The sequence below is a fragment of the Calcarisporiella thermophila genome, assembly GCF_041956535.1.
Source record: "Calcarisporiella thermophila strain CBS 279.70 unplaced genomic scaffold VTP21scaffold_8, whole genome shotgun sequence".
NCBI lineage: Eukaryota > Fungi > Calcarisporiellomycota > Calcarisporiellomycetes > Calcarisporiellales > Calcarisporiellaceae > Calcarisporiella > Calcarisporiella thermophila.
In genome coordinates, this window is record NW_027192198.1 from 23,019 (window position 1) to 34,559 (window position 11,541).

Sequence of the window (11,541 nt, forward strand, 5' to 3'; positions counted from 1 at the left end):
ATTGATGCTGTTTGACTCATGGGAAATCTTTGCAATTAAAGGAAGGTAGCATACAGCGCCCCTTTCTACGTTTCTGATTTTCTTAATTATGTAAGGCACTTTTAATATAATTGCTTATGAGAGAAGAATAAAAAATAGGATAGAAAAAAAAAAATGAAAGTAAATATGAAAGTAAAAAGCCTTAATTTCTCCACCCATCATATAGTCCCCTCTCCCCTACAAGCATACCTTATAGTGGCGCTGGTATTTCGTAATTTTCAGATCTTTAGAAAAATTACTACAGTATGTTTAATAATGGCATATCTATATTATTAATATAATGAGAACAGATATAAAGTTAGAAAGAATTAAAGATACAAAAGCTAATTTTGCACCTAATTTTCGGCAGAGTAGCTTATGTTATGAAAAATCCTAATTCTGACACTCATGCTATTCATAAACTTATAATGAACTTCAAGGGGAATATTTTTTATTCTTCCTTTAAAACTTGATAAAGCTAGTCAAGGGTTAAATGATGGAAGAGGAAAAATGCATCCAACTCAGAAAATATTGAAGAAATAAAGTCTTTTTCGACATCTTCTCATTTGTACATAGGTAGTGTAACCCGAATATGTGATGAGAACTTGAAGTCTACAATCGAGAAAAACCCATTTAGAGTTAATTAATAGAAGTTTTACCTCACCATTGAAGCTTGCTTCGAATAACGTGGGGCCAGTAGTATTTTGTCAAACAAATGCTCAGCTTAAATATCGATGTTTATTATATTACTAATCAATAACAAGAGTTGTCATTTTTGACAAAAAATTCGAGAATGGTTTAAATATCGTATTCAGATACTACATTTTCACTTCATGAAATTATATACATGAAACTCACTTATATGATAATTCACCATTTTTAGAAATGGATTGCTCTATTCTCTTTGTATACTACTGTTAATAATGTATGATATGCTATTATATGGGTTGTAGCGATGTTTGTCTATATTTTTTAGGTTATTGGCTGTGCTGGTTCTATTTCTATTATTCTTTTTTTGTTAACTCTAAATACAAAAATTACGATTTCTATTTCATTTTCCAGATCTCTAATCCAATGGTTTATCTAGTACGACGCGAAATGCGGAGGTATGTCAAAAGAGAAACTTCTAGCTTGAACTCGATCGAATAATTCAGCGTTTAGAGCAAAAAAAGCTAAAAAATAACCCAATGACTACTTTATATAAAATCACGTATACAAATACTTGGATGCTCATAGCCACGTGTTAGGCAGATTATTTATGATAAGATTATTGAAAAATTAAATTTACGATGCAAATTTAATCTACTAAAATAATATAACTCGGAGATCATCTACAATCACAACATTATCAATGCTCCTCTATCCCATCTAAAACAACGTCAGCCTTTATCTTGTTTCATACTCTTGTCTGCTCCATAGCCACATAGTCAACCATTAGCCACTGCATCATTCTTTTATCTGATACTCTAAATATGTATTTTTTATTTGATTTTAATAACAACAACTATAGTTTTTTCTCCTTGGTAATTCCTCGATTTTCCCACCGAACACTGACACATCAACTCCAGTTACACTATTAAGCCGTCGCGTACGCTAGTTTTATGTAAGAATTAAATACTATAAGTATGAAAGTAGTAAATATTCTGTCGTGTTACAGTATTCCAACTCTAACATCGCCCCGCCAATGTACTTCATAGGATGCTAAATTAAGAGGAATTAAAAATTATGAATATTTATTTTTATTCATCATCACTTCAATATATGATCCAGATCCATAAAAATAAATAGGAGCATTACGATCATATTACAAGCAAAATAAAAAAATCAACAAATAAATAAATATATAGAAGGGTATTGCAAATACCCTAGCACTGATAGGTAAAAGGATAGAATACTAAGCTATCAGTGGCTTATTGGCCAAGGGACAATACGCACTATCGTCCTGATTTCCCCACCAGTCTACGGTAATTGAATCCTTAAACTGAAATGCGAAGAAAATAAAAGGAAGACAAAGGCCAACACCGGCATCCAAACCAGCAGACAACAAGTAGTTGAAGTTTGACCACCAGTTGCGCCGGTAACGTTTGACGAGAAATTGGAAGATGAAGCCAACGAGGAACCAGGATGGATAAGAGACGGGGGGTGTTTGCGCGATAAAGCCGAGGGCGGCCAGCATAGCGGGGATATTGACGAAGCGCAGCCAAGAATTGGGATACTTCTTTCCGAGGTAGTAAAATGGGATGGGTAGCACCACACCGAGAAGGAATCCATACAGCAGAGGTCCATAAGGTGTGGTGGGGCCAAACAGTACTTTCGGGCCAACCAAGCCCCAAAGAACAGAGGCGCTATAGAATACGCGCGCATATCCGGCACACGACCACATGCCGGCATCTTCTTGACAAATGTTAGGGATGGAGCCCATCATGAAGTACGCAGTACTAAGATTGACCAAGCCGCCGACGAGGGTGGAGACGATCTGGGCCCAGAACATAGCACGAGGCGGGATCTTCATGTAATGTCCCAGCTTTAGGTCTGAAGTGAAGCCGAGCGCTTGGTATACGCTGATATATCCGTATGTTTTGAAAGTTTGGTTTGCAATAGGCTCGCCAGGATGCAGAAGACCAATGACGAATTCGGTGAAGATGTTGAGACCGACTTGGTAAGTTGTGACGGCTTGAACGATACCAACAGGCAGCATGAAGAAGGCGCACATTGCGATGGCAAGTATCACACCCCACCATGGCAGATTGATTCCGAAGACCACGCACACTACAAAAGCGAGAATAAGATTGATGACGAACACAATCAGATACCAGAAGTGCGGGACTTCGGCATAGCGGCGCATGAGCTTGCCATGGATGTCATCATCTTCTCTGCGGGCTTTGCGGAATTGGCGCACTATATCATGGCGATAGTGGAGGAAGACATGGGTCAGGACAGAGGTCAGATTGGCAAACCCCAGGGCGTAGTTGAAAGCAAACATGATGGACATGCGTGGCGCGCCGTATTCATCGAGTAGCTTGGGGTCGAATTTGTTATCGGGAGCGACCTTTGTAATATCATACTTTTTAGAAGCGTCCTTGGAGTTGAAAAGACTAACAGAATATATAGGGTATTTCATGGCTTCCAGGATGTTAGTGTAGTAGCCAGCGGGGAGGGCAATCCATGCAAAGATGATGAATCCGATGATGACATTGACTTGGACGTAGAACGGTACCATAAGTGGCGAAAGCAGAGTGGAAGTAATGGTGTTCCAGTCGAGAGAGAAAGCGCCGAGACTGAGGCCGTAGAAGCCGGAACCCAACTGATTTGCAATATGTGAGTTTGGTGCGGCCAGACAGATCCACGAAATGGAAGTAAGGAAATTGAAAAGAAATCCTGGAAAGAGATAGTATATAAAGCTACCCAAGGCGGCAAACAGAAAAAATTTTAGACGGTGCGTGTTTTTCTTATTAATGGAGGGAGCGGCAGAGGCGCGGGGGGAGGAGGTTCGGTCGGACTGTGTATAATCGACCTTCTTTTCGTCGTCGATAGATACGTCCTCGTCCACCATATCCTCTTTGGTATCATTCTCATGGAAGGAGCGGAACAACGCAATGTTGGGGAAGTTGTTGGGCCAAATCATAGCAGAGGGCCATACTAAGAATTCTCGGAGCATTCCGGCCATGCCGTATCCAAGACATTGAGTAGTTGTGACGAGCAGGAAGCTTGGGAAGAAACCCATATCGCTTTTATAAAAGAGTTTCTTGATGACGACGATGTCGACAGCATAAGCGGTGGTCAGGGTGACATTGGCCATGGAGACGATCAACACGTGCTCTTTGATGTTGAACGGGCCGGGGTTGAGGGTAAAGGTGGAGTTGGAGAATGGGATGTGGAAGTGCCGCGTGGGAAGTACCCACGCGAAAAACCGGCCGATCGGATAGCTCAGCAATTGCACGACCATAGGCGTCACCATGAAGGGCGGGTAGTGGAACTGAAACATTTGGTTGATGAATGCAAAGACTATCACGAAGAATAGGCCAATGAACCACATTCGGAACGTCATGCATGGCATATTGGGATCGTCGCGGTTGCTGATTGTATCCCGGACCTCTTTGATGGGGCTGTTCTCGTTTGGATCGGTGATACCAATTTCTGCGTCAGAGAGAGTGTGTAGCGGCTTGCCGTACGGGTTGTTGTAGCGGAAGAAGGAGAGCCATGATTTTTGTGGTGTAGAGACTTGAGAGGAGGTTTGCTTTTCGGCCGGGATGGCCGGTAGACTGTCTTGACCTTTCTCCATCTTAATCTTGGTTCAATAATTGAGCAAAAGGAGAGAGTAAAAGATAAGAGTTGGGATTTCTTGAAATGCAAGAGAAAAAAAGAGGAATACATAAAGCCATGAGGTCGAAGGCCTCGGTTTTTATTTTCGGAATGGTCTATAGACTTAATTTATACACTGAGGGAACGCATGACCCAAAGTTGCACAGCAAGGGGACACAGACAAGACAAAGCTACGGCAAGACTGAGCGTATAAGAATAAGAGCAAGCTAGGACAATTTAGGAACATAGCAAAGAGAACGGAGTATCATGCTAATTTCTATATCTAACATCATAGTAATTAATGATTATCTTGCCATACCCTCACTATAGCTCTGGTTATCACTCGGACTCTTTCTTATAATTAATTGTTATACATATGAAACTAATAGTAGAACTTTGGATGAAGTACGAGTATTTTTCCAAACTTTGATTTTATAGTAAAAAAACTTTTTTCTATACGATTCAATACAGTTTTTATTCCAATCTTGAAGCTTTGATCAAAGCTAATCGAAAAGGGAAAAAATTTAGGCGATAGGTCTTGGCTGTGGAACGAACACTAAAGGGAAAATGTATTAAAAATAAACCCGGAATTTGCGTTATCTAGATGGTAAAAGAAAAAAATTTTCAACTCACTAATCGCTGATACTCTGATAATCCACTTCTTTTCAGCTACCAGAATAGTAGGAGAAACGCAAAGCGACACCTCAATCTTAAAAGGTCAGTCGGGCGTCTTCTTGTTTGAGAGATAAGAGCTAGATAGTTACACTAATGACTTCTTGAAAGTGCAAAAATCCATCCAACGTGTGAGAATATTTCAATGGAGAATACAATAGAGATATAACAGCTAATACCACGAGGAGAATAGTCTAGAGAGAAGAGACACTGATTCGAGTGCCTTCAAAGAATTCTCTCCTTTCAACTTCGCATCGCAAACGAAATTGGAGCTCACGAAAAAGTGTTTGAATTGGATTGCGAAAGATTGGGAGCCGGCCTTGTTTTCCGATGAGACTAGTTTAGTGTTCATTTATGTGAAAAAAATAGCAACATTGCAAGCCAGGGAAGAACATTTTCGTAATAGATATATTCGACCTACACTGTAACAGCGGGAAAAGGCATCGACGACGTGTGGATACATTATCGACTATACCGTTGAACATTTGTATAGTGCCAATGAACTTATTAATGGTTCACGCTATGAAACAGTTCTTGATGAAAATTATCTAGTGTCTTCGTATTATTATAGGATCGAAGAGTACCATGTTGTATTTCTGTTCGACATCTCAATCTCAATCTTACTCTTAATTTCACAAAATGAATAAATGTACTAGAGTGGAGTGAACCCTAGAGTTTCCACGTTTGAACATCTTAGTGCATGTCTAAATTGACTTGAAATGTTGATAGCTCAATTCTTATTCAAGAATGACAAAGAATAAGAACAAATTTTAGTGGCAAGTGGAGAAAACATAGAACAAAACAGGACTGGAATATATGGGATACTATATAAATGTTCTGGTATTGTTACATGCTCTGATTTCAGCTAAGGGAAAGTATATATTACTAGGGTCAGCCTATCCTTTACTGTTATCTTTTATAATTATTTATACACTCGCCTCGGCAATTGTATAAGAAAATAATAGACTGCTGACTTTGCCTTGTCCATTTTCCTTAAGCCGTCGCACACGCTAGGCTCAAGTAAGAATTATTTTTCACTTTTTATCCTTTCATATCATCATATCAACCTATAACAAGTTGCGCTACAGACAGCAAACATAACTGCTTATGCTCCATTTGTTTTCCTCCATGGACTTGTAAAAAACCTTTTATATCATGAGTTATACGTTAAAGATGAAATTTCAGACATCGAAATTTCGCTTTGATACCCAGTGTAATATAAAAGTAAAAAAAAATTTTCACAATCTTTTTTAACCACTTTTGCTTTCATTATATCATCTATATTCTCTGATATCGTCTCTCATATCCACTTGGAGTACTTATTCAATTTTACAATATTCACTCTACACTGGATCACAAAATACCTGGGTATTGATGGATTTTATAATCGATTTTTTCATTTATCTATATATATTTTCCTATATAATCTCTTGGGAATATAATCTATAATATAATATAATATAATATAATCTATAGTCAAACGAGAGTTTAAGAATATAATCCAGTATCTCTATGGCTTAAATAACATTTGGCCTTTTCAGCGCACTGCTATCTTGGTATCATCAACCTGTGTGAATAAAACCTTATTTTTTCTAGACTTTCTCATCTGAGTGCTTATCGTATTTCTACCTAGTATATTCAGGTGGTCATTTACATTGTACTTCCAAGCATTCTGAAAGTTAAAATAAGTTTCCTGATGAGTGAGAGGTACTGCTTACTTACCCCTTTCTCACGTATCAAACTTTTTCTTCATTTAACGGATTCATATTGGATTACCTGGAGAATTGCAGTTGTATAATATTCTACATAAGCCAAAGGTTATTATATATGCACGTCTGACCACATGATTCAGTTAAAATCCTTCAAGGTCCTATTACAATATTTACGGGCAAAGACAATGGTGGGATAATAAGTCTAGTTTATAATGGAAAACTTTTACTACACAATCTTGGATTCACTTAGTTTATATTCAGTGTATGGCTCATCTCTATCGGGGATATATTGAGATTGTAATTCTTCTAGAGTTTTTAGTTGGCATCCAAAAAAAAAAAAATATTATTCTGGCCAGCATTGAAGTTTCGAACTAGGATCTTTTCCTGTCTCTTTGAAAGAATAAGTGATCTTTAGATGGCTCGATTGCATGAGATGCATACAAGCTTTGATATTTATCCACACAACCTCAGCTTATCCCAAGTGTACGCGAGATCTTTCTGGTGGTTAAGCCTTCATTACTTAAGGAGGCGACTCTAGTTGTGCCACTTCTAGGGAGTTTCTTCATTGAGCATGGCAACAAAGTATTGGCAGTAAGGAGAGCAATAGAAAGAGAAGCAATCAGTTTTATTATTGTTTGGATATAATTATGGTTTCTTTCACGAAAAATTCAAAAAATATTTGATTCTACGAGCGAGCGTGAAAATTGTTCATTTAGGTAATAATTTTAGGCGCTCATAACTTTTAAGAATGACATATTGGCGATTGCATTTAGTACAACAGATGAAGTAGGAGTAATGTGGTAAATACTACGTGACACCCTCTATTACGCTTCTATTTGAGGAATGGATAGCAATCCAAAGTTAAAATATAGAAGCTTTTATACAAATTCCAAGGCCAGTTTATGATCCTTGTTGGATTTTAATAAGAGTATATTGATAAAAGGAAAGTAAACAGACAAAAGGGATAACACAAATAACACACACTAGAGAATTAAAAAGAGAGAAAGCACATACTATATATATATCTGATGGGATAGGGTAGGAGATAAAAAGAAATAAAGATGGTGAGACGCATGCTCGTACATGTAACCCTAATACTTGGTATACCCTCCCTTGGCTGTAACTACAGCACGTATTCTCTCTGGTATGCTTGCATAGATCTTGTTGATATATTCGGGCTCTATCCCCTCTCAATTCTTTTTCGTTCTCCCCCATAATTCATCATTATCTTTTGGCATTCTCGAATAAGAGCCGAGCTTTCGCTCCAACGCGCTCCGGACATGCTGTATGGTGATCAAATCGGGAGACTGCGGAGCCCTCTCTAGCACGTTTATCTTACAGTTCTTTAATCACTCTTTCGTGATATTGGCAGTGTGCTTAAGGTTATTGTCTTGCTGAAATATAGCTTTCGACTTATTGATACCATAATACTTCAATTACCTCTGATAATCTTCAAAAAGAATGGTAAAATAGAGTGCAACCCTCCGTCGATACGATTCAGATTTCCAATCCCACGATCTGTAACACAACCTCTCACCACCAATAAATTTCCTGTCTGTTTCACTGTGGGACGAATATGCATACTACGAAGCATTTCACCCTTTCGCTTGTGTTAGTATTGCTTTCCTGACCCATTATTAAACATTAATTAGCCCTGCTGGAAAACACTACCCGCTTCCGGTCCTCCACACTCCAATTTAAATACTTTCTTTAGAACTCCAAGCGCCTTCTACAGTGCACAGCTGAGAGATAAGGCTTCTCTAGGCGCACTTGAGTCAGTACATTTAGTCAGTGTTATATTAATATCGAGAAAAATAGGTGAAAAGTTTGTAAAAATTTAGGGCATCGCGAACCCCCTCCATCTTTTCTACGTGCTCCTATACGTTTTCTAGCAGTTTTCACCAGGCGGGTTTTTTGTAGGGAATGTTCCACAATCTGATAAAGTAATGAATATTAAATAAGAGGAAATGAGAGATTTTAAGCAAGCTGTAGCATCGCCTCTATTGCCTGTGACCATTAAATCCATTCGGTGTAGTTTGGCGAATCGTCTAAGTTATTAAGCAAAATCTTTTGTCAAATTGAGTATTTGTTCACGGCCACATCCTCAACTCCTCGCTACATTAAATCAAAATAAAATTAAATGCTGAAAGTGGATATTAAAAGTTTGACTAGAAGAATGAAAAAAACTAGATACAGGTGTTTCGAATAAATCAGAGCAATCTATAGTCCTAAATATCTTCGATCATAATCTCTATACCGTTCACATACTGAATTATAATCAAGAAGAGGAACAGTAGAGATTTCTCGTTTTCTTCTTAATGAGCGTAAAAACTCCATATGGTCATTAGAGTTACCACGCACTTGTTTAGTACAATTGGATCCCGCTTTTGTATGTGATGTGCTCCCCGTATCTTCGGCTAAATTAGAATGTGTAAATGTGGGAAATATGGGGCCAAGGGTATCATCTGGCTTACCTGTTGCCTTCCTCAGATCCTCAAGAGCATGCTCTATATGAACCATTAAGATGGTTCTGAAGCTATATTGCCCTTTCCCCTGCGGCTTCGGGTTTTCACTTTTCAATGCATTGAACTCGGTATAAGCTTCACCCAGTTCACCTAGGTACATTTGCACACGAGCTCGTTCGAAACGCGAGAAGTAAAAAATGTAATGATCAAGCGCGATTTTGGAACTGTGTTGTATTACGATGTCAAAGCACGCCAGAGCAAGTTGGACATATTCATCACACGGATACGAGTTTGAGCCATTTTCATAAAAGGCGAGTTTAGAAGCGATGATCCCCTTAAGCATGTAACCGAGACAGTAGTCATCCCAATAATTAGCATATTCTTTTTTGTTAGCAGGAGACCCTGAATTGGGTGTTGAAAGCATATTTTTATGCATTAGGCGAGATAAGGTCGAAGATTGTGCACGTGATCGATGTTTTTTGCCCAAACAAGGTTCAATGACGTTTACAGAGACAATATTTTCCACAAGTGGCTCGAGATTCGCCAGCTCCGCTGCCACGAAAGCCAGGCTATCCTTCAATTGCGAGACATTCATGAAATTAAAACAGTTCCATATGTACATGAGCTCAAATAAAGGTAAGAACAGCCGGTGTCCTTGCGCAAAGAATTTGCGGGCCTTTCTTGCTACGAATTTCTAAGTTGGAGAAAAATTAAAATTGCGGTTTTTTCAATGAACCAATACATTTTGATGACAGTCAAATTACCTCTATCGGCAAACAAACTCTACCGTAGGGGCATACTAGATGGTTTACATCTGACATCACGTCAATTGCCTCTTGCAAACTCTCTTCTGTGCTTAAAGTGTAAGAAGCCGCGGCTTTATGGTAACAATAGGTTGCCTTGGACCACATACTTTCCGCTGCAAGAATATTAATCGTGTCTAATGCCTTTTTCCAGTCAAAGACGATGCAGTAGCACTGGAATAGGTACCAGCAAGAGCAATGAAGCACTTGCCTACACTCTTGTCTCGTTCCAATGGTAAATTCAAATATTCGAATGGCCGCATCTACATCGTGGGAAAGCATGTGGACTACCCCAAATATATCAAGAAACATAATGCTGTGCTCATACCGTGCCACTAGAGAATTAACAATCTTGACAGCGGTGGATAAATCATAGCTAGGATTAGGAACAAAGCTATTAACTACGACGTGAAAAATACAAGTGGTAGCATCACAGACGACACTACGTAATCCGCTGCAGCCACGTCCTGCTGCACGCTCGAAATGACTGAGCTTTGTACCCTGTTTCCACCCACCCGGAGCTTTAAGAAGCTCGAGTCCGTATTCGCGATCGCTTTTGAAGCCAGCAACTCGAAGAAGGGGGGCGTATTTTGGGTGGAGAATTTTAGCATAGCTGACACAGATCATCATCAACGCAGGATCATAGGCGATACCCGAGTAGAAATCTTTATCGATATTGATGCAAGTGATATCGATTCCCTTTTCATGCTCTTCCTCGATATTCACAGTGAAATTTTCTATCGCGCTGCAGATAACCTGACACCGTTTGGTATGCAGCGCAGCCTTGAATAAGGATCCATCGCTACCTTGTATGAACATTACCAAAGATAGCAAATAACTAGCCTCAGCAACTACAAGCTCCTGGTGGAAGTATCGATAACCGAATGAGAAAAGATAAAAATGTACTGTGTTTAGTTTTCAGAAAGAGAGAAGAACAAGATGGACTAACCGCATGCATTTGGCGAGATGTCATTTTTTTGAACACCCTTATCGAGGGTCCGCCTAGTAGAATATCGCCGAGAAGTGTCCTACTGAATCTTCGGAATCGAGTGGCTAATTTAATTGTGCGTTGCAAGGCCTTAGCGGCTATATCAATATCGTCTGGTTTGAAAGTCAATAAGGCACGAAATGTGAGAATGGTGCTATAACCGTGAGTGGAGTAGAGAGATTTGTTGTGGCCCTTTAACAAAAGAGCTTCAGCATCGCTCATGCGAGTGTTGCATAATAAATCTATTGCACGTTGAGTTTGAGCAATGTCCGTTTTTAAATCATCTTGTTGCGTCCTTCGCTGATGGCGGAGGAGCAACTTCTGTACAAAAGGCATAAAGTCACACATTAAACAATTCTCGACTGTTTTTTGGAGCCAATGTACAACGGTAATGATATTAGGTCGAAATAGATCAGGGTGACAAAGAGCCCGATTAAATAAGACATCAGATTGTGTAAGTGTGAATAGCCTATTAACATGATTCAATTGAAAATGAAGTTCATCCCCTGCTCTGAAGAGCTTTGACCAAGAGGCGTCGACATATACATAAGTTACGCCAAAAAGTAAGAGACTTTCCTTAG

At 39.1% G+C, this 11,541-nt stretch overlaps 2 protein-coding genes across 2 annotated transcripts; both read right to left on the bottom strand.

Moving 5' to 3' along the window:
- Nucleotides 1-1,912: 1,912 nt before the first annotated feature.
- Nucleotides 1,913-4,300, bottom strand: VTP21DRAFT_10833 (uncharacterized protein; the record flags this gene model as incomplete). Its single annotated transcript, XM_069390212.1, has 1 exon — nucleotides 1,913-4,300. One exon carries the CDS (start codon nucleotides 4,298-4,300, stop codon nucleotides 1,913-1,915), a length of 2,388 nt encoding a protein of 795 aa, XP_069252383.1.
- A 4,624-nt stretch (nucleotides 4,301-8,924) lies between these two features.
- VTP21DRAFT_10834 (uncharacterized protein) lies at nucleotides 8,925-11,308 on the bottom strand (the record flags this gene model as incomplete). The annotated part of the gene is made up of 4 exons (XM_069390213.1): nucleotides 8,925-9,121; nucleotides 9,179-9,863; nucleotides 9,934-10,833; nucleotides 10,922-11,308. 4 exons carry the CDS (start codon nucleotides 11,306-11,308, stop codon nucleotides 8,925-8,927), a joined length of 2,169 nt encoding a protein of 722 aa, XP_069252384.1.
- Between the last annotated feature and the right edge of the window lie 233 nt (nucleotides 11,309-11,541).